Source organism: Scophthalmus maximus, chromosome 1 (genome assembly GCF_022379125.1).
Source record: "Scophthalmus maximus strain ysfricsl-2021 chromosome 1, ASM2237912v1, whole genome shotgun sequence".
Lineage (NCBI taxonomy): Eukaryota > Metazoa > Chordata > Actinopteri > Pleuronectiformes > Scophthalmidae > Scophthalmus > Scophthalmus maximus.
Genome location: NC_061515.1, coordinates 24,837,293 through 24,858,418, shown reverse-complemented (window position 1 = coordinate 24,858,418; position 21,126 = coordinate 24,837,293). Strand labels below are relative to the sequence as shown.

Here is a 21,126-nt window from a genome sequence, read left to right as displayed (position 1 = left end):
TTGATTCTGCATTATTTTTAATGAAAACATGCCCTGGTTCCAGGTTATTGGTGGATGCCTTATACGAGAGAGAACAGAGAGCAGCACAGAAATCTGTTCATCTCTAATATCATGGACAAATAAAAAGTTAAAAAGGAATCCTGTGTGATCATACATCCGCTAAAATTCTAAAAGGCTAAAAGTGATATGGAAAGATACATAATACTGTCCACTGTTCTTTATATTTCATTTATATTTCATGCAGAATATGAAAACAGATGGCCTACAGATGGAGTATCCTGAAAAAAGCCTGGTGGCATCAAAGAGCTGACGTAGCAGCACAATATGTGATATATGACGATAGGTTATTTCATATACATACTCTGGTGTGCAGAACAAATATAACCAAGATCAAATCCAGCATTCCTGTGGTCAGCCACTGCTTTACTCCTTCAGAGGGGAGAGACATATTCCCAGCATGCTCTGACTAATCTGCTGTGACTAAAAGACATTCTCGTAATATTTCTCCATCACATTGTCCAATGATTAGAACAACACCACCGTCTTAGTTAGTCCGTCTCTCTCAGCACACTGCTTCCTTCTGAAGACATTAATCTGTAATAAAAAAAAAAACACACATCAATATATGGTTTAATTTCAGGCCTAGGCATTTTAATTAATGTTGGGGACTATTTTCAGTGGCGGATTCCCTCAGTCCCAGGAGGTGGAGTTGTTCGTTCACCAACCATAGGATTCACATGCCGATGTGTCCTTGGGCAAGACACTTAACCCAAAATTTCTTCTTCCGGCAATGTATGAACGTGTTTGAATGTGACTTTCCTGTTAAGCGCTCTGAGTGGTCTATATGACTAGAAGAGCGCTATATAAATACAGTCCATGTATCTGCCTTTGCTGCTCCTGGCAGTATTTGAGGAAGCAGGATGGAGTTGGTAGAGTTGAGAGAAAAATGATACTACAGCGTGTGTGTTCATGGTAATAAAGGAATGTGTCAGCCATTGTGACATAATGACTCATAGACGTGTGATAATATCTAAGAACATACCGTTTGTCAGCTGGTGGATGAACACACAAAGTCGATGAGTGTGGGTTTGACTGACAACAGGTAAAATATAGAATATCACCAGATAAGGTCTAGTGTCAACAACCACACCTGAAGGCAATGTTCGGGAGTCCACATACTTGTGGCCATGTGAGGTACAGTAAATACAGCAGAGAGGGACACACACAGAAGTGAGGTACACTAGAATGGTTGACAGTTGATTGCAACATGAGGTATGAAATATGAGGGGTCAAATATGTGGCAGTGTAGCTGCTGGCTACATAACATGTCTAGCTGTTAAAACGTGTGAGTGTGTGTGATGTGTGATGCAAACACTCGCTCTGCAGGTGCCTGTGGACTCCGTCTGCGGAGGAGTCACCTTGTCCCTGCAGCTCTTGCCGTCTTTTCTCTTCCTGTGTCTCTGCCCGGCCCCCTGCTCGCTACTGCTTCCTCCCGGAATCTGCTGATGGCTCCATCCACGCTGCTGCACCTGCACAGCCGTCACGTGGGACCGAGGCCACACTGACCTCTGGAGGTTTGACATAGAAAAAGGGAACAACAGTACTCGTCTTCTGTACATTGCAGCCTTCCTCCGCAAGGCCGTCCCACGAGAGGAGCGGAGTACGCTTTGCCCTCCCCCTTATGGATCACCTGGGTGGAGAACCAGGAAGTAAGAACTGCGGCAGATGGAATGTCCTTCGAGTGTTCACCTTCAACTTTAGACTGTCTCAGGCGTTTGTATTCAGTATTTGCAAGGCATAAGTTAGAGTCTGATAGAATCAGTTCACTCTTATCTGTATGAGGGACACACTCACAACCCTCATTAAACACGATGCAGCGCAGAGGTCTGCTGGAACTCATCATACTGACATCATGCACCACTGATCAGGCCGTAAAGCACACAGACACACACACACACATGCACGCACACACACACACACACACACACACACACACACACACACACACACACACACACACACACTTCTTTTACCAGCATCATGAAGTGTTATCAGAAGCAACAAAACATTTCCATGTACAAGACTGAACACACACACACACACACACACACACACACAAACACACACAGAGAGAGAGGGGGGGGGGGGGGGGGGGGGGGGTGTCAGATTGCAGAGGCTGTGTCCTCCAGATGTCACTGTTGATGGAAAAGTACCGTCCCAGCTAGTGGAACCTCACATCTCCCTGGGATAAGGAATTATTACACCATTAGCTCGTCCTCACGTTCATTTGTTCTCCTCTGTTCTTGTTCGTGCGTGTAGCTTCTTTACTGTGACTGAAAAAAAATATATACTGCTGATGGGGACATTTTTTCTAGCTCCTGCTGTGAGCGCAGAGAATGAGCTCACTGCATTTCACCGGCTCTTTCCTCACGCCACACATTTGTACATAGCATACATTCATCTCTTCATAAACACGGATGACACAACGTCAGACACATCCTGCCTGTTAGTGTGTGGGGAGCTGTAAAAACACCAGATCCTACATTTCCCCCTGATGCAACTGAACAGTATCTTTTTCTACAATGTCTGTCTCACATGTTTGTCATACCTGCAGTTGGTAAAATCGGGTTTCATGTTCTAAATTTGAAGTCTCAAGCCGAATTGTGATTAACCTGACGACATGACATCAACCCGGGTCGTTTTGTCAGACTTGACGAAACCTCCTCCTGGGAGCCCTCGTTTCGTTTGTTTCGCTCACAAGCACTTTCCAGACTTTCAAATTTATCTCCGCTGCATATTTATGCGGCATCAACCGAGTCACCTCCAATTTTAGGGGTGAAGACCATGAGATTCTTTTTGAAAGCTCTAGAGGCAAGTAAATGGCACCGCAGGGAAAATTATTGTGGACTTTCATATTTTTCATTCTGTATTGAACTCCAAGGGCCTTATAAGCTGTTTTGTGCTAATTTAATTTTAAAAATATCAGCTGATATCACAAGCACCACATTATTCTATTACTCGATGGAGTTTATTTCCTATCTTTAATCAGGAGCGTGGTTTTTCATAGGAGAGCATTATTTCTTCCTTTCACGTTCAGACTCTGCAACTGTTTGACTGCACTCAGATAAACTGCTGCTGCACAGATGAGTTCTCCTTGCTGCTTCTGTGTGCTTGTGAGACTTGATAAGCCTTCAGAATGTGATTGTATGTGATTCATTGCTCATTTTCCCAGATGTGTGAGTTGTTCTGAATAAGAGTCTAAAAGTAAAAGTCCCAATTTCCAAACACTGACCAAACGTGGGGGCATGGGTCCATGTAGTGCTCTACAACAGACAAGCTAGATTCAATTTTGAAGCATATGTATTCATAATGCTCATAAAGGAATTGAAAGGCTCATGTTTCCCACTCATGGCATGCTGCCACCTAGTGGGTGTCAGAGTGCACTGCATGTTACCTGGAAGAACGGGACAAACTGCTTCACTTGCTGAATTACATCTCATTTCCCCCATCACCCCCACACTTTGTCTTCTATTAATAGAAACATGCTTTTGCAGAACTGATCTCTTATCGAGGTGCTGCACATTATGTAAAGCCACAACTCCTTTTGGAAGGAGTCATTGAAAATAAGGGGAAAAAAATCGAAGAGAATTATTTTTAACTTATATTTACATTTATTTATTCCATTGGATGATTTTCACGTCGTGACCGCGTTCACACAGCAGGTGGCAGTATGAGACTTTTGTGGTGGTAGTGCTACCGTCCAATCGACACAGAGAAGAAGCGGAGGCAGCGGAACACCGAGGAACAGCGGGCTGTGGTAATGAGCTGCGGGCCGAGAGACACGCTAGGACCGTGAACCTTCGGTGACAGTTGTGAGAGCAGACGCGATGGACGTGGCTCTGTATGTGACCGCTGCCGCCGCGCTCGCCCTGCTGATCGTGTTCGTGCTCAGGGTGCGGAGGAAAACACAGGAAGGTGAGCTAATGCTAACTGGTAGCTAGTGTCGTGTTTACCAAGCTGCTGCTTTAACCTACTCGTGAACCTCTTAGGTGAGGAGTCACGTATACGTGTTAATAGTCTAGTGTTTTTACTAGACTATTAGAATTTTATTGAAGCAGTGGAGGACACGGTGGATATTGAAACTGTTCCCTTTTCAGCTGCGACTTCAGGCAACGTCAGCTAAGAGCTGTCATACTACGGAAGCTGCAGTGGGACATTATAGCCTGAGACACCGTTACCTTAATAGACAGAAGTCATGCTTCTGTTTGGCTCAGTTATCAGTCACAAACATCTCACAATACGATACATTGAAGAGAGTAAGGTTTTTTTAATAATAAGCAAAAAAAAAAATAGACCAATGAAAATACACACGGCTAGTTTTAATATTCAATGTCAAACAACTTATTTGCTTTATGTTGTTCTGCATGATCATATTGTCTCTAGTGATAAAAGCTGGAGATTATTTTTGCTTTTTTTTACTTTAGTGAAGACAGAAAAATAACTGACTCTCTTCTCATATTATTTTGTTCCTGCATTGCATCCAGCTCACTTAATGCCTTATTACAGGCCTCACTTTATGATGTACAATTGTTCTGAAGTATTCTGCCTCTACATTTGGCAAAAAGTCAGCATGAACTTACTTCAGATCATCGTTGGGAACTCACTCAGGAGCAGGTCAGGACGTCCTCAGCTGGACTCTAGAACCAGTGGCATTTTTTTCTTAAGTTTTTAACTTTCAACCATAATAATAGATTTCTGAGAATCTAACTGTGTTAAAGACATGAATGCACCAGTTCTAAATACTCTGCTCTGATCTGATACACTGCTCCCCCCCCCAATTTGAAATATTTGTTCCTTTAATAAGGAATGGGTATTGCATGAATATATATGATACTGTGTGTTGCATGCTCAGCTGATGAGGAGCAGCGGCGGGATGTTGTCCGGGCAGCAGGGCCCCCGCTGCTCGCGGCAGAGGAGCGGGGAGCTGGAATGCCTCGCAGGAGGAGGAACCTCGCCGCGGTGATGGCCAACAGACGGCCGCAGAGAGAAGCTGTGGAACACGGTAAACACTGCACATGTATCATGACTGTTTATTGTTTTATAAAGAGCTTCTGCTCTACTGCCATCATGTGAAATAAGGAAAAATCAGCACATTTAGTTGTGTTAACTTTTGAGTTCATCAAGTTTTTATAAGCCAGAATCAGTTTGTCCTGAAACCTTCTTCATAAGATCCCACTTCCCTCTCAGCCCAGTGCAGTTTCCCTGTGTAGTGAAGAAGCAACCTTTGAAACAATGTGCTTTAATAGTTCAGAATTATTAGGAATCAGTGATAACTCCATACTAGAGAGCCAGCAGGCACAATCCAGGACCTGGCAAGTGGAAGTTGTATTAATCAGATCTGTGCTCTTTCTGCCACGAGATGAAGCCAAACTGTATCAGATGCTACTTGGACTTTTTCAAAAAATATTGAAATGGAAAGTGGATAGTCACAAAATGCAAGTTGATGAGTTAAAGTCTACATGAAATGAGTTGAGTGTGGTCATGTGCGATGTGGAGAAGATGTGAGAAGTGCACCGTTTATTTCAGTGGACGAGCCAATGGAAGAAGAAGATGAAGAAGAAGAAGAGACGGAGCAGAACTTCCAGCCAACAGCGAAGGTCGGAGCCAAGAAGCAGAGGAAGCTGGAGGAGAAACAGGCCAAGAAAGTCCAGCGAGAGGTGAGAGAGAGACGCAGCTGGTCCTGAGCTGCTCACACCTCGGACACTTGTTCTCCCACTACTACTACATGCACAGTGAAAAACAGAGAAGCTGCGGGGCAGTGAAAGATCCAGAAAACATCTGAGGAAAACGTATCTGAAATGTATAGTATGAAGGTGTACTCCTATGGGAACTTTAGCCTCTGAGCCAACAATAACAGGTTCAAAGGCCTCAGGTCACTGAAATATGAAATACTTTACCTTCTCAGATCCTTAGTGAGAAATTAACAACAACAAAAAACAGAGACATTTCTGGTTATGTTACAGCGTCTAACAGTGACGTTAACATGTTCATACACCACTGTTGAACTGGCCTGAGTTTAAACAGCCAGTGTTGTGTTGTAATCTGTATTATATTGCTGTGTCTTTACCTCCAGGCGGAAATGGAGGAGAGGGAGGAGAGGAAGAGGATGCAGGAGCTCAGGGAGCAGGAGAGACGACAAGAAGATGAGAAGGAACGACTGCAGGAACAGAAACAGGTGACGCCCTCGGTCCTCCCACCAACTCTTCACTGTACACACCCTAACCACACGCTCACCACGAGGAGACCCTGACTGTCAAACTGTCTGCGCTGTGCGTTTGTCGCAGGAGGAGGAGGAGCGTCGAGCCAAAGAGGAGCAGGAGCGGCGGGAGGAGGAGGAGTACTTAAAACTCAAAGCCTCCTTCACCATAGAGGACCAGGGAGAGGAGGAGCAGCTCACCGAGGACCAGTCACGCAACCTGCTGCAAGAATTCATCCAGCACATCGAGGTGAGACCGACGGACTCTGCACTCTCCGGCCTTCGCTGAAGGACGTGAATATTAACCAGTGTCCCTCTGTCCTGCAGAGCTCCAAGGTCGTCCTGCTGGAGGACCTGGCTTCCCATTTTGGGATGAGGACTCAGGATGCGATCAGCAGACTGCAGGACCTGTTGGCTGAAGGCTCCCTCACAGGTCAGTGTGGATTCAGCTGCAGAGTAATGACATAATGTTCTTTTGTCTCAGAGGGAATCTTGTCTTCCAGCATGTGAGCAGAGCGTCTCGCTCATGGTTGATAATATGCTGTACATTGACTCTTTCTGCAGGAGTGATAGACGACAGAGGGAAGTTCATCTTCATCACTCCGGAGGAGCTCGACTCCGTGGCTCATTTCATCAGACAGAGAGGCAGAGTGTCCATCACAGAACTGGCCCAGGCCAGCAACTCCTTGATCAACCTGATGCCCGAGACCAGCGCCGCCTGACGGCTCCACATCACAGTAAACCTGAACTCAGATCGGTGTGAAGATCTTTGCTCACTGGGGGAAAAGTGCCCACCTGCTGTTGGCTGTGGCGTTTTAGTGTCTGATCTTATCTTCTGTGGCGCTCGAATTGCAGAGCAGATCACAGTTCGACTTCTGTTCGGTGCAAATTTACGTAACGCACAGTGAATCTCTATGTACAGAGTAAGACATTAAAGGGGCAGGAAGCGATTCTGAAGCAATACACGTTTTGTAAAAAATCTGTTCATATTTCCTTACCGTAGGTTAGCTGTGGCTTTGGTTTGTACCGGAAAAAAATCTGTGTTTTCAGCATACACGGGTTCACAGCCAGAGCTGTAATCACAACAAAGAGAGAAACGTGTTCTCCAGAATCGCTCTCTGCACCTTTAAGTTAACAAACCCAGAAAAAAAAATTAAAATCCGGCTTGAGATTTCTACCTTTGTCACATCTGTTGAGTTTGGTCTTGTTTACCGTCACGTGACCTTTGGGTGATGTCGATTTCAGTGGTCGACCTCTGAGATGATGTGCCTTTAATGTGATGCTGATTTGCAAGTCAAATGTTGGAAGAGTTATTACAATGTGTACTTGCATTGATTCAATGACTATTACTAGGGAGAAGATGGTTTATGATCCCAAAAACTAATGGACATAACAGTATATCAGTGTAAATAAACCTTTGTTGCATCAGACTCAGAAGAGAGGACACTGTTCACTTCCTGTTTGGACTCCAGTCCTTCCTGTTGTCATTTGGTGGTAAAACCTGATGAGCCGAGTCACTGCTGAATAACATCCGGGGTTTGAAGTTCATTCATAGACAGATACTGTGAACTGGCTCGTGAGCCCGTGACCCCACTGAGTGTGAAGCAGCTCCTCTCTGATCTCGTTGGAAGCCGAGATGTTGGGTGTTTCTCTGCAACGCCATAACCCAACTTTATCACTAAATTGTGCTCAACTTTGATGAGTTAAATGAGTTGTAAGAAACATGCTTTCAAGTTTCTTCTCTTCCCTTGAGCCACTTGGCAAGTTTGTTATAAAATAAGTCTTGTTTTCTTTTGTCCAATGACTAACTCGTGTGCACACAGACTTCAACTTTAACAAAGATAACTCAATAGCTCTGAAGCATATCTTTTCACTTATCAATTTAATGTAAAAACAATTAGCAGTCTCCTATTTATTCATTTGTTTTAGAATATATAATATCTTTTCTCCCCAACCATCTGGCAAGTGGCGAACCCCAGAAATCATCTTGCAACTGCCAGGTTGAGCATCGCTGCTGCAAACAACATACGACTCACATTTCTTGTGTGTGTGTGTGCAATGCAGCGGTTGACACTGTTTAAAAGCAGCAGACAGACAGGCAGGTTGTGAGACAGTCTGTCAAAGAGGGAAGTACTGGCTCCATCATACACACAGCAGCTCAACAGTCCTGTCGTCACGGTGGGGGTCCACGTGGAAGGGGAGTGGGCTTTCATACCAAACCCCATTATATAAACATAGAATTAAGTTGGAATTTATTACACCTTGACAGTGATGAATCGATGAATGTAAATAAAGTCCACCATCCTAAAAAGAGTCCATGTCAGCTGGACGTCTCTTCATCACAGACTCGCTGTCCTCTCTGTTTTCCCTCAGTTATCTCCCACGTCGAGGCAACTCCTCTATCCTGAAAACAAAAGACATCGGTTCAGTCTCTCAGTAAACACGGATGAAGCTTCTTACGTTTTCATCTGGAATGTGAGTTGCACCTTTATCAAAACACCCAGCGGTGCCAGGTCGTCTCTGAGGGTGTCGCAGGCCTTGAGGAGAGGGTTTCTGAGGGATGCAGTGGTCGGATCGCTCCGATGAGCAAGTGCAACCGCTCTGACGTCACTTCGGAAACGAGTCAGCTGCTCCACGACGCCCTGGAAATTTCCATGGCTACTCGCCGCATCAGCCTGCAGGACAGCAGAGAGGAAAGAATTTGTCTGGTCATAATCCGTCTTTGTGTTAGCGTCAACAAATCCCGTCCGCAGGCTCAAACCAAAAGAGAAGCCGCCTCCCACTAACAAATGCTGTGTGTATCCTAAGCCTGAGCACTTTATTAGGAACACCTGCCTATTCCACAATGGTTTCATGAGCATGACAGTGAGTTCAGTGGCATCACCAGATATGATCAAGTAGAACAGGAGAATGGCAGGAGAGAAAAAAAGAAACACTTCCCAGTGTTAGTGTGGTGTTCCTAATAAAGTGCTCGGGGAGTTCACTGTACTGTCCCACACACCTGTTAAAAACATCAGTGAGGCAGAGTTGCTGTTCCTTCATCTCCGTGAACACAAACGGTCACATCTTCATCTCAAATAAAAAAAAAGTGACCTGACCTCACTGTGCAGCAGGTCGATCCCAAACACGTCCAGGACTTCTCGCATGTAGCTGACCATCGCTCCAAACACCGCGGGGCTCCGAGCCCCTCCATCCGGCTGCGCAGACACAGACACACGGGTCAGGGATTCACGTCAGCACTTTCACATTTGTGATCATTGCTCTATTGGTTTGAAATTGCCTCTGCATGTTGCCACTGTGTGGCTGCCTGAGGATGGTCACACAGTCGGACTATCTGTCCAACTATTGAACTACATTGACCCCATGGTCTTTCTTCTAGCAACATTTTAGCTCCATTACCGGCTAGGGCCATGTGCTGTGAGACAGTGGACTTACTGTAGACACGGGCTGCAGCTGGCGGTTTCCATGATAAACCAGATTCATCACGGCACCGATGGCCTTCGGCGTGTCAAAGTCATCCGCCAAGGCTTTCACCACGCCCGATTTGGTCTCAGCCAACCTGAGGAAACACAAAGTTCTTCCCCGTCAGCTGAAACAAATGCATGTGAAATAAATCCAAATTCTCTGATTTCAGCTTCTTAAATGTGAATATTTTCTGTAATCTTTGCTCTTCTATGACAGTGAACTTAATATCTTTGGTGTGTGGACAAAACAAAACATCATCTTGGGTTTTTTTGTCACTCATCATATGATGGGGAAATCTTATAATTTCTATTCAGGGGTGATGAAGCGAGCGGAGGCGAGGAGAAAGCTACTACCTTTCCCAGAGAGAAGCTTCCTGTATGGCGGAGCACTGCAGCTGGCCCTTCATGTAGGCCTGAGCGTCGTGGAGGAAGGTGGAGACGGTTCCCAGGGAGGCCCGAGCCTCCGACATGCTGCCGTCGCTGTAGTCTATCGCTGCCGAGACACAAGCCACAGGAAGTCACCACCACAACGTCTGCAGCCCGCGGGTCAGCTGGAACGCGCAACAGGAATCATGATCCAGCAGCTTAAACATATTCCATTACATCCATTACAAGGAAAAAAGTAAGTATAATAAAAAGATAAATATTTAATTTTGCCTTTACATGACATCTATGGTTAAATAATTAGATTGTTCAACTATCTTTGGATAAGGAATATGTCAAATTGGACCATTTGCAGTACTGCATTCCAGTCCCCTACTCTGTCACCCAGTTTCCTGTCTCTTCTTCACTGTCACTATCTAATAATATATATTCAATAATCTTTTCCCACCTGATCTGTATTTCGTCAAAAGACAAAACATCCGGAATTCATTGGCAGAGTACGACTGCAGGAAATCCTGACGGAGGACAAAGGAGACGAGACGCTACGATCACTAGATGCTGGTGGTTATCAGCAGGTACAAGGTGGTGACGAGTGATTCTCCATGATCGTACCTTGATGGTGATGTAGTTCTTTAATGATTTGGACATTTTCTCAGCGCTGCCTTTTAGGTGCAAGTGTCCTGAAAAAAAACAACAACAACCGACCAGGTGAAACATGTTCCCAAACCAGAAACACTGAGCTTGGGAATGTCGGCCGTGCAAAAGGATTGGAAATCCACAATTGAAAATAGTGGAGAATTCGATAGCAATCGATTTCAAATAGGTCTAAACTGAGCCCGTTGGTTTTAGAAAGCTTTACATCGGTGTTGCCAGAGAAATTGATGTGCTTCTGGAGACTACAGTAAACTCTCCTGTCTATAAAATGAAATATAATGTAGAGAGGATATTGTTAATGGCCGTTTACATCCTCATATATACATATGTATATAAACTTTCAACATGTCAAGCTTATACCTCTCTGCCCCCATGTATTTACATGACATGTCAATATCTTTGTTTCCTCTCTCTCCCCTAGTGATGGAATCTCTGACTCCGGAGCTGAGGGATCCAAAACTGACACTCTTATATATATATATCGCCGCCAGGTGTAAATGAGCCTTTCTGATGACAGTGGACTCACCTGAGTGGAGGAAGTAGTTGGCCCACTGCCCACACTGGTGATAGGCTTCACTCTGAGCGACCTCGTTCTCGTGGTGAGGAAAGGCCAGGTCGATGCCTCCGGAGTGGATGTCCAGCTGCCTCCCAAACACACCGCTGCACCACCACAGAGACAACGGCACAGTGACCTCATATAATCATGACTCGGACTAAATATCAACCACAAGGTTCCAGGACACAATGATCCAAACCTGGCGATGGTAGAGCATTCAATGTGCCAGCCGGGTCTTCCTCTGCCCCACGGAGATTCCCAGTAGGGTTCCTGAGGTTTGGACCGCTTCCACAGAGCAAAATCCCTCGAGTCTCGTTTGTTTGAGCTGCCTGGGGGATCATACAGTGTGTTGTCCGTTAGTAACGCCGACATACGTGAGCTCATAGAATGAACTGCAGAACAAGCAGTGCACAATGCACACGGGTTATGGAAACTTGGGCAGAAATCAAACAAAAATAAGAGATGAAAGAAAAAGAACAAATGCTGAGAAAACTTTTTTTTGGTTACTGAAAAGTGCATCATTTTAGACTTGAGGAACTACAACAACACTTATATAATGTGACTTGTCTACAAGTCACACAGATCTGTCCTCTAATGCACTGCGACACAAACACTTACCGGGTTCTCCCTGAGAATCCTGAGCTCCCGCGAACTTGCCGTATCTATCCCCGATGGACTGGATGTCGAAATACACGTCGCCTGCAACCAAAGCCGTTCAGCAAATTTCTCTCAGGCGCTGTGGAGATCATGGCAGCCATTCGCTTGGTTTCATTTAGGTTGCAAAGCGCTCACCTTCCTTTGTTGCATAGGCGTGTCCATTTTTGATGATCCCTTCGATAAAGGCGATGATGTGACGCACGTTCTCGGTGACTCTTAGATACACAGCAGGGGGAATAACCTCGAAGACGACGACAGAAGATAAAGACACGTTTATACCAAACATTTACTCCGGGACGAGACAGGTGCAGTAAAAACGTACGACATTTCGAAGGCGTGAATTCCGTCTCTGGTGTATGTCTCAATGCAGTCACTACAGATTTTGGCACCAGACTCAGCAGAGATGCGTTGATCCGCCGCTGAGAAGATCAAGTGTGAGCCTGGTGTGTTTCTATGGTGGCTCACAAAGCTGAGCCTAAAAGGAATTGGAGAAAATCTGTAAATTGCGACCTGATGACAGACCTTTAATGACAGCATGTCCCTCTTGAATCCCTCCTCGTACATTCTGGCAATGATGGTTGGAGACACGTTTTCCTATAAAAAGGACAAATAATTTAAAAAAAGGCATTTACTGAATAAACACACTGTCACAGAACAGAAGGGAACTGATCAGCGCGCGGCCTTGCAGTGATCCCACCTCCCAGCCTCTTCGGATTATTTTGTCGTCGATGTCGGTGACCACCATGGCGTGGATGACGGTGACCCCGAAGAGCCTGGACAGAACCCGCTGCAGGACGTCGAACCTGACGTACGAGCTGCGACGACAAGGTCACACGTCAGGTCGCTGCCGCTCGCACATTGGCTTATACAAACAGAAATGAAGAAGTGAGTTATTACACGTTTACCATGCGTGGCCCAGGTGGGCGTGGTCGTACACGGTGGGGCCACAGCTGTACCTGAAAACACAAGCGCGTGCGGCGGCAGCTCGTCACCTGGCTCTGAATCTGAACGTGCTCATATATGCATTATGAATCATACAAAGATTTACTCTGACCAGGTAGCTACTCCCTCTCTTGCCAGAATGAGCGGCTCTTTCTGTTTGGTCAGGCTGTTGAAAGTCGTCACGCCGGTGTCAAACCCGCCGGGTCTCCTCCAGTTCTTGCCCGAAGCCCCGCCGCGGCAGGACGCGGCCGCTGTGGCCGACCGGGCTCCGCCTGACACCCGGCGGAGGAGCTCCGCTGCCACGGACCTCGCCGGGGGCCCCCACATAGTCGCCCTGGGCCTTTGCCTAGCCCAGCTGCTCGAGCCTCGCACGGACACAGGGCAACAGCCTCCAGCGAACAGCGTAATAATAACCACGCGTTATTTGCAATGTTGCCGACTGCTTCTGCGGCCAGGCTATCGCGCTCACATCCACACATCTCGCGAGAGTCGGGTTTTGTTGTTATCGCGTTCACATCCACACATCTCGCGAGAGTCGGATTGTGTTGTAATCGCGTTCGCGCCCGCACGTCTCGCGAGGGTGTGATGCCGGAAGAGTTTACACGTATCATGTGATTTGCTCTTGCTGGCGAAATTCTGCTTGCGAGTAGCTATGACAGAATAATTATAACGACACACTTTGAGCGGGCGTTTAAAGAAAAACCGTTATATTTAGAAGCGAACGCGTTAGCCACAGGCGCCCGCACAAGATGCAGAACGTGATAAACACGATGAAAGGCACGGCGCTCGGAGTGGCGGAGTTCCTCACTCCGGTGCTGAAGGTAAAGTGTACACTGCGGGAGCTAGCTTGTTGTCATAGGTGGTGGCTATTTTGAGATGGCATGAGCAGAGCAGCAGTGACTGTAACGTGTGTAACCTGTTGGTGGTGTAGATCGGAGCTGGTTCGTGGATCTGAATATAATCTGCAAGTGTTCCTGTCAATGCGACACACAACTCGTGTTTACAGTCGGAGGTTTAATGCTGTAAGTCGACATCCGTCTCATATGGTTTTGTTATTGATCACAGGAATCGAAGTTCAAAGAGACTGGAGTCATTACACCAGAAGAGGTGAGGATGCGTTGTTACTATATCAAATAACCACACAGCCCCATCAGTTCATATTAAATCCTCTCTTCTCGTGTGTCAAGTTTGTTGCAGCCGGAGATCACTTGGTTCACCACTGCCCCACATGGAAATGGTGAGTTTCCACTTCATGTACAGTAGGAATTCTCCATGGAAGAAGAGAGACTCCTTAATATCGGATTGTCTAAACCTCTGCCTCATGAAACTAAATGTTGAAGTGGATGAGGAAGGACATTTTAGACTGCCAGTGTTTTTACTAACTACATAATGATCATCAGACACGACCTGATGAATAAACGTTTCTCATCTCATCTCTCTTCAGGGCCTCGGGAGAAGAGGTCAAAGTGAAGCCATATTTGCCCCCAGATAAACAGTTTCTCCTGACGCGCAATGGTAGGAGGTGGACTTGTTACGCTGTTTATCATTTGCCATCACAAGCAGCTGCCTAGAAATGAAGACGCTCCATAGTGAAGCATCAGTTTGACTCGGTTGAATGTACAGTGTGCCACGCTGGCTGCCTAGTCTGTACATTCAACTGACCTTTATCAACAGTTCAGTGTGACTGAACAAGAACCGTAAATACATTTTGAGGTGGAATGTAATTACGTGACTCATTTTTAAAAGTAAATAATGAGAAGAAGGACTTAATTGCCCTAAAATCATTTATAAACTCAGTTTCTAAGAACGTGCTCTATTAGTTAGCACATGAATCGTCTCTGTCTCTCTTGAGAAGTTCCCTTGGTGTTCTGCAGCTGAGCTCTTTATGTTTGGTTTTGCACGATAATGTTCTTGTCAAATCAGCTGCATATAACAAAGACTTATTACTTCTTTTTAACCATCCCCTACATTTATTTTGTGGTAAAATCCTACAATCATTATTCCCACATTACGCCTCTCTGATATGGAAACCTCATTACCAGCTAACTTGTTTGAAGTCTGTTTTGACTTCCTCTGGTCCTATGTTGAACTGACTGTGTTTGTGGTCTCTCAGTTCCCTGTTACAAGCGTTGTAAACAGATGGAGTATTCAGACGAGCTGGAAGCCATCATAGAGGAGGATGATGGAGACGGGGGATGGGTGGACACGTACCACAACTCAGGTTGGACATCAGCATCTTTCTCAAAGCCAATACTCTGTATGTATTCTGAGCATGGCTGCGTCTAGCTCAGTGTGTGAAACCCATGTGGGCTGGACTGTCATGCCTGTAGTCTTACAGGATGCATGGACAAAACTTATTTTTGAACTATGCATGACTATGACATATGATGGGGAATCATTTTTTGTTCAATATAAACTTTAGATCGTCTCTCAATTGTTTGCGGTATGTTGTGTTAAATGTGTTCTGTAAACCATATTTTTGTATATGTTGACACACGCACACACACACACACACACACGGGAGAAAACAATACCCTGATGCATCATGGATGTGTTTCAGTCATGTCAGTTTTCTGCAACCTTACAGTTTTTATTTTGATGTAAATGATTCACTGGATGAAAAGTTTGTAAAGATGATGTGAATGTTTCATCAGGCTTGTTAGGAGCCACAGATGCTGTACGAGAAATTTCACTGGACAATAATAAGGTACAATTCCTTTTATTTTTGGGGGGTTTTCTGCTGATTCTGGAGGAATCCATTTCAATGTACTGTAATAACACTCCTTTAATTTTCAATATATGAAATTAATATATTTCCTCATATTTCAACACTCGTTAACTCATAATGACAAAATTAAAAACATTTTTCACATACTATGAGTCTACACTCAGGGTTCTGTTTCAGCAGTATGTATGTATATATGCCTCCAGATCATGTCGTGACTATTTTGTACAAATGGCTCTTTTAAAAAAAATAAATATTTTCTTTAGGACAAGAACATGAATGCCACGTCTGCAGCATGCTTTGCTGATGATGATGATGATGATGAAGAAGATGCAGATGGGGAAGCAGCAGATATGGAAGGTATTCATATCCCACTCATATCCTCACAGTAGTGAAGCAGCTGTCCAAGCAGCCTGAGGTTTAACTCACCGTGTCCCTAATTCTGTCTTTTCAGAATATGAGGAGAGTGGCCTGTTGGAGACGGATGAGGTGGACGACTCAAAGCTATACAGCATGTGATATATTTAGTGAGATGTAATAACAGTGATTATCAGTCACAATGCGGCTTGACAATCCTCTCCTGTCTGCAGGCGACCCTGGACACCAGTAAAATGGTAGAAACTAAAGCCAAAGCGGAGCCCGGGAGTGAAGATGCCATCCTTCAGACCAGAACATATGACCTGTACATCACATATGATAAATACTACCAGACTCCTCGACTCTGGCTGTTTGGATATGACGAAGTATGTCGGGGGAAGAGGAAGGGGAATTGGCTAAATAGGAACATATCTTAAGCACATTAAGATAATCTTTCGGGTGCTTCCACACCTGCCTTGTCTGGTCTGAACCAAAACTGCAGGTGTGGAATGTTACTCTGACCACGGTCCAAATGTAGAAAAATGCGGTCCCGTCTAAAGAGGTGGTTTTGATCCTGATCAGACTGAACGGTGCGTTAGCTGTGTGAAAACATTTTTTAGGGATGGTTTGGACCAATTGTTGGAAGTTGAGGAAGCGAGCTATCATAGAAGAACAAAGAGAACAGGAAAGAAAAGTCTTCACACCGAACTGACGACACACCGACGTCAGACGCATGCCCCCTCTACAAATCGATCACAGTCCAGTAAAGGGAAACGCAATAATGTTGTTTTGCTTCAAGGTGCAGTTTGTGATTTTTTTTTTACACAAAGAGCATCAGCTCATCAAGCCGATGTGGTGTCTCCCCAGGACAGGCAACCGCTGACTGTAGAACAGATGTACGAGGACATCAGCCAGGACCACGTGAAGAAGACGGTCACCATCGAGAACCACCCCAACCTTCCTCCACCTGCCATGTGCTCCGTCCACCCCTGCAGGTGAGAAATATTAAATGTCTGCATCATTATTATGGGTCACATATAAATCCCGAGTATCTCCTGTAGACTGAGAAGCAAACCATTTTTACATGACATCACCCAGGCATGTGTCTGATACCTGTATTCTCTAGTATGACCAGCAAAGGGTGAGAAAATACCACCGGTTGTTTCTATAGAAGTCTATGGGAAAATGACTCTACTTCCCACTTGATTTAGTGAGCATTTTCCTGAGGAGTCTGTGGTTTCATTTAGTAAATTATGGTCCATTTACAGTAAAATAGATGACACAACAATGTATTCATTGGAGCATGGATACTATGTGATTTACAGCGGGTACTGCCCAATGGGTGCAGGTTGCAGGTGTAGGTGGATGTGCTGTTTCCTCGAGCTCTCAGTCAGGCCCTTCCACCCCCACTCCATTTACTTATGGATTCAGAAAAACAATATGGCGCTGAAAAAAGAGAAACACACAGAACAACTGCTGTAACAAAATGCTTTTTTTCATTACCTCTATTAATACTACAACTTGTGCAAATACCAAAACTATTTAGTTATTTAAAATTAAGGAAAGCTGCCTATTTAAATGACAAATATTACACATTACTGCTATTCTATTGCCTTCAGTGTGTCACGTGACTATCACAGACCAATCATGACTGTGTTAAAATTTGAGGCCAGTTTAATTAGGTCAAGATGGATAATAACCCTAAAATTGAAGGGTTATCATCCCTAACATTCATGTCAGCAGTGTGAGGCCTGATACGGAACCGTCACACAGTTAAGCGGGGAAAGTCGACTGTCTCGCTATGAGAGCACAAACTGAATGCCTCCAAATTATAAAGATTATAGTGGAATATTGCTCAGCCTTACTCAACTGTATCTGTATCTTTACTTCAAACGGTGGGTCACATCATGAAATTTAACGATAATTGTCTTTCTATTGTGTAGTGATGTCGTAAAGCATCAGCGAGTGACTGTTTGATAGAAAATGTAATTTCAGCCTTTGCTGTGGACACTGAAAACAACCCGTGGCTGATCTCCCTTTTTGTTTCAGACATGCAGAAGTGATGAAGAAGATCATCGAGACGGTGGCAGAAGGCGGAGGAGAGCTGGGCGTGCACGTGTATCCTTTCATAGGAATAACCGTTGACATATGGAAGGATTCTGGTTGACGCTGAACCACTTTGGTGTCATGGAAGGTGTATCTTAAGGCATTCCTGTACAAAGGTGCAAAACACTACATTTTGGAATCTTTGAAAAATGTATTTTTCAATATTTATATCTGCCGATATATTGTTATCAGAAATTCTTTCTCGGCATCGGCCCCCAAAAATCAATATCGGTCGCTCTAGACTCTAGATATTCCGTGAACTCTAATGTGACTCCAGCCTCAGGCCTGAGCCCATGTCATTTCCTGTGGTGTAACATTGAATGTATTATTGTTATTATTATAATAACATCAGTTCTTTTGCAGCCTCTAGTTACCACTACTGGACGCCATCTCCCTACCCGCCTATCAGGACTGTACTACTCAACATGACGTCACATCTGCTGTCTAACTCTGTTGTAACCTGCCACCATGTTCTCATGGGTTTTTCTTAACTGTGACTCTCAGGTATCTTCTGATTTTCCTCAAGTTTGTTCAGGCTGTCATCCCCACAATAGAATATGACTACACCAGACACTTCACCATGTAGCTGCACCCGGTGAACAGCTTCGGCCATTTCAGCATCTGCACACGGGAGAAGATGGGAGATTTTTATGTGGTCTGCTGAGATTGTGTTACCCTGAGGACATTTGGTGTGCGTGCAGGACGTTGGGGAATGTTCAAGGCATGTTTCAGTTGACGATAAAGTCTGATGTTTGGGGACACAGGCTTGTTTTCCATGACACCCAGGGTCAGATAAGTTCCACCAGTTTTTGTGTCTCGTACAGAGATAGGTGTGTTTTGTCTGAGAGGTTCATGTGTTATCTTTTTATTTAACTTACGGAAAAATAAGACTCGGCTAACCACATCCTGGACACATCTCTGTACCATACACACACATGTTCACACACAAAATTCATCCATCTTGTCATTTGGCTCTGGGATGAGACTGCAGACAAGGTGTGGTAACCTCTCACCAAGTTCCTGTAAGAAGATTACAAAACTCACCCCATTCCACTCTGCTCCCTTGCTTCAGGTTTCAGAACATAAATTAAACTCTGGTTGTGCAAAGTGTCACTTCCTTGAGTTTTTTTGAAAACGGCCTGTTTTAGACAGATCCATGTGCACACACTGAATACAGTTATCTTTACTTCTTCTCCTTTATTAAGACAGAGATAAGTAAAGCTGCATTAAGTGGTGTCTTTCTTTTTCCTGCCCGTTAACACATCCAATAAACAGAGCAACTCTGCTGTGTCCAAAGGATGAATGTAAGTCCAGTACTCTCTTTACTTTTAGCTCCAATTTGGTCTCCACCATCTCTTGAGGGAAATATCTGGCTCTTTGGCCCGAACATCATGGACAAGTACAAATAATATGCAGAAAGACATGTTTCAAATCTGTGGATTTAGACAGATACTGGTAGAAAACATGCACATCTTTCTAAAACATCAGTGAACCTGACGGCAGCATCGACGAGATTCTTGACTATTAATAACAACATTGCTCACACGCTGTACTGCAGTGATTAACATGGCCTCCATTCTAATGCACTTTGCAGGAGTCATGGCTGAATGTCATTATTATAAATCGTCCCTTTTCATGCCAGTTTGTCTTAAAACTTCATTCTCTGAATGTGTTGACGGCCTGACCCGTTTGTTCCCCTGTGGTTCTGTGGTCGACTTTTATGCTTTTTATTTTCTTTCTCGTGTTTTACAAACTGGACAGTTCTTTCTCTGCAGCTTGTTTCAAAACATTGGGGCATATTTTTTTTTTCAGCCTTGCTTGTACGCGTGATGTTTCACTCCCCACTCTGTCCAACGACCATATTCAGTTGGCTGTGACCTCAGTTGTGCAGCTCTTTCACTAAACATCCAGAGGACTCTTATTGTCACGAGCCCGTCAGCGGACAACCATAAATCCTTCAAAGAATCTTCTTGGTGGTGAAGTTTATGAAATTGCTGATTGTAATAATGACATGTTTCTCACAGTACTTACTCAACTAAATGAATTTACAAGCTCCTGCTGTGATTCCTGCTTTGCTTTCCTCGTCTGTTTGGGTGGATAAAATATTTTCGCTGTACTGCCTGTTGCTCCAGTGTCCTGATGTAACACGCTGAGTGGTAACATATTAAACAAATTCACATTTATCAATAAAGAGTTTCCCAACTATTGTAAACACAATGCTTTTTGTGTATTTATTTATTGGAGGATTAGTGGGAATCTCTTTTGTTCCTCAACTATAGCTCATTCAAAACACAGATCTGAGGTACGTAAAGGACAGAACACCTGTGCTATTGAGGTGAGTCTACAGGAAGTTCTTTCAGACTAGTGGAAAGAAAACACACATTCAGGTGTTTGTTTTACTTTTCTTTGTCAATTTGTGTCTGAAGATCACGATTAAAATACAAAAATTGAAAGGCTGTTTTTGTTTTTTTATAACCTGAGCCAGAAATCTCCACTTTGTGTAGCACATACATACCCCAAACTTTTATTCCAGTTTATATTCTGAAGGTTTCCTTGTGTACATCCACAGCCGGATTTATATAATAACCAATCTCTAAATAAAAGACTTGACAGTATTTTCTGATTCATGGATTGATTAAAAAAAGAAAAACCCTCTAATATGCCAACAACATGAAGCAGAATTTTGCACATGGCTTTTGGCCATGTTCAGATTTCTGCTCTGCAAATAAGCACATTAATTAAATAACGCATCGTTTACATAATTAAACATAACATCTCAGAAACCTTGCGATACAGAAAATGCTTGTCTAATTTTTAAATGTTAATCTCTACAGCTGGTGTCCCGAATTAATAAGTGAGACCAAACTATAAAGAAATAAATAAATCAAATAAATGTTTTTTTCTATCGTCAAATAAAAAAGTACACGTATTTTGAGAGTATTAGTCATAGACTGTATATAAAGGTATTATTACTCTGACTGTTTTTGTTTCCCCTTGACGACGCTGCGGTTCCACCGTCAGACCG

The 21,126-nt window shown here is 44.2% G+C and overlaps 3 protein-coding genes and 1 long non-coding RNA gene across 5 annotated transcripts; 2 read left to right on the top strand and 2 right to left on the bottom strand.

Moving 5' to 3' along the window:
• LOC118299023 lies at nucleotides 1–1,633 on the bottom strand. Its single transcript, XR_004789746.2, has 2 exons — nucleotides 1,419–1,633; nucleotides 1–594 (listed from the first exon to the last, which is right to left on the bottom strand). It is a non-coding gene; the product is annotated as an uncharacterized LOC118299023 (long non-coding RNA).
• A 2,122-nt stretch (nucleotides 1,634–3,755) lies between these two features.
• Nucleotides 3,756–7,686, top strand: LOC118298976 (DDRGK domain-containing protein 1). The gene is made up of 7 exons (XM_035622254.2): nucleotides 3,756–3,975; nucleotides 4,913–5,062; nucleotides 5,587–5,717; nucleotides 6,134–6,235; nucleotides 6,345–6,506; nucleotides 6,584–6,689; nucleotides 6,821–7,686. Exons 1-7 carry the CDS (start codon nucleotides 3,888–3,890, stop codon nucleotides 6,976–6,978), a joined length of 897 nt encoding a protein of 298 aa, XP_035478147.1. The 5' UTR covers nucleotides 3,756–3,887; the 3' UTR covers nucleotides 6,979–7,686.
• Nucleotides 7,687–8,121: 435 nt separating this feature from the next.
• On the bottom strand, nucleotides 8,122–13,379 carry cars2 (cysteinyl-tRNA synthetase 2, mitochondrial). 2 transcript variants are annotated; one of them, XM_035622181.2, is made up of 15 exons: nucleotides 13,026–13,379; nucleotides 12,877–12,927; nucleotides 12,669–12,786; nucleotides 12,494–12,565; nucleotides 12,107–12,212; nucleotides 11,933–12,013; nucleotides 11,514–11,643; nucleotides 11,285–11,418; nucleotides 10,717–10,784; nucleotides 10,553–10,619; nucleotides 10,075–10,213; nucleotides 9,692–9,815; nucleotides 9,355–9,453; nucleotides 8,743–8,931; nucleotides 8,122–8,660 (listed from the first exon to the last, which is right to left on the bottom strand). In XM_035622181.2, the coding sequence occupies exons 1-15, from the start codon at nucleotides 13,238–13,240 to the stop codon at nucleotides 8,577–8,579; spliced, it is 1,677 nt and encodes a 558-aa protein (XP_035478074.1). In that variant the 5' UTR covers nucleotides 13,241–13,379; the 3' UTR covers nucleotides 8,122–8,576. The 2 variants fall into 2 exon arrangements, with proteins under 2 accessions (XP_035478074.1, XP_047187067.1); XM_047331111.1 differs by lacking the exon at nucleotides 12,877–12,927 and having other exon boundaries at nucleotides 12,669–12,833; nucleotides 12,928–13,069.
• Nucleotides 13,380–13,512: 133 nt separating this feature from the next.
• atg3 (autophagy related 3) lies at nucleotides 13,513–20,318 on the top strand. The gene is made up of 12 exons (XM_035622241.2): nucleotides 13,513–13,734; nucleotides 13,979–14,020; nucleotides 14,101–14,150; nucleotides 14,358–14,428; nucleotides 15,027–15,134; nucleotides 15,568–15,620; nucleotides 15,905–15,998; nucleotides 16,093–16,127; nucleotides 16,229–16,381; nucleotides 16,863–16,990; nucleotides 18,045–18,113; nucleotides 18,606–20,318. Exons 1-12 carry the CDS (start codon nucleotides 13,663–13,665, stop codon nucleotides 18,685–18,687), a joined length of 957 nt encoding a protein of 318 aa, XP_035478134.1. The 5' UTR covers nucleotides 13,513–13,662; the 3' UTR covers nucleotides 18,688–20,318.
• The last annotated feature ends 808 nt before the right edge of the window (nucleotides 20,319–21,126 follow it).

Bases quoted from the DNA above. Each gene is read 5' to 3' on its own strand.
- LOC118298976 (XM_035622254.2), top strand. From the start codon at position 3,888: ATGGACGTGGCTCTGTATGTGACCGCTGCCGCCGCGCTCGCCCTGCTG. The intron at 5,063-5,586 runs GTAAACACTGCA...CGTTTATTTCAG, and splicing joins GAGAGAAGCTGTGGAACACG to TGGACGAGCCAATGGAAGAA. The intron at 6,236-6,344 runs GTGACGCCCTCG...CGTTTGTCGCAG, and splicing joins GACTGCAGGAACAGAAACAG to GAGGAGGAGGAGCGTCGAGC.
- cars2 (XM_035622181.2), bottom strand. From the start codon at position 13,240: ATGTGGGGGCCCCCGGCGAGGTCCGTGGCAGCGGAGCTCCTCCGCCGG. The intron at 9,454-9,691 runs GTAAGTCCACTG...GTGTCTGCGCAG, and splicing joins AGCTGCAGCCCGTGTCTACA to CCGGATGGAGGGGCTCGGAG. The intron at 8,932-9,354 runs GTCAGGTCACTT...GCTGTCCTGCAG, and splicing joins TCGACCTGCTGCACAGTGAG to GCTGATGCGGCGAGTAGCCA.
- atg3 (XM_035622241.2), top strand. From the start codon at position 13,663: ATGCAGAACGTGATAAACACGATGAAAGGCACGGCGCTCGGAGTGGCG. The intron at 14,021-14,100 runs GTGAGGATGCGT...TCGTGTGTCAAG, and splicing joins GAGTCATTACACCAGAAGAG to TTTGTTGCAGCCGGAGATCA. The intron at 16,382-16,862 runs GTATGTCGGGGG...GTGTCTCCCCAG, and splicing joins GGCTGTTTGGATATGACGAA to GACAGGCAACCGCTGACTGT.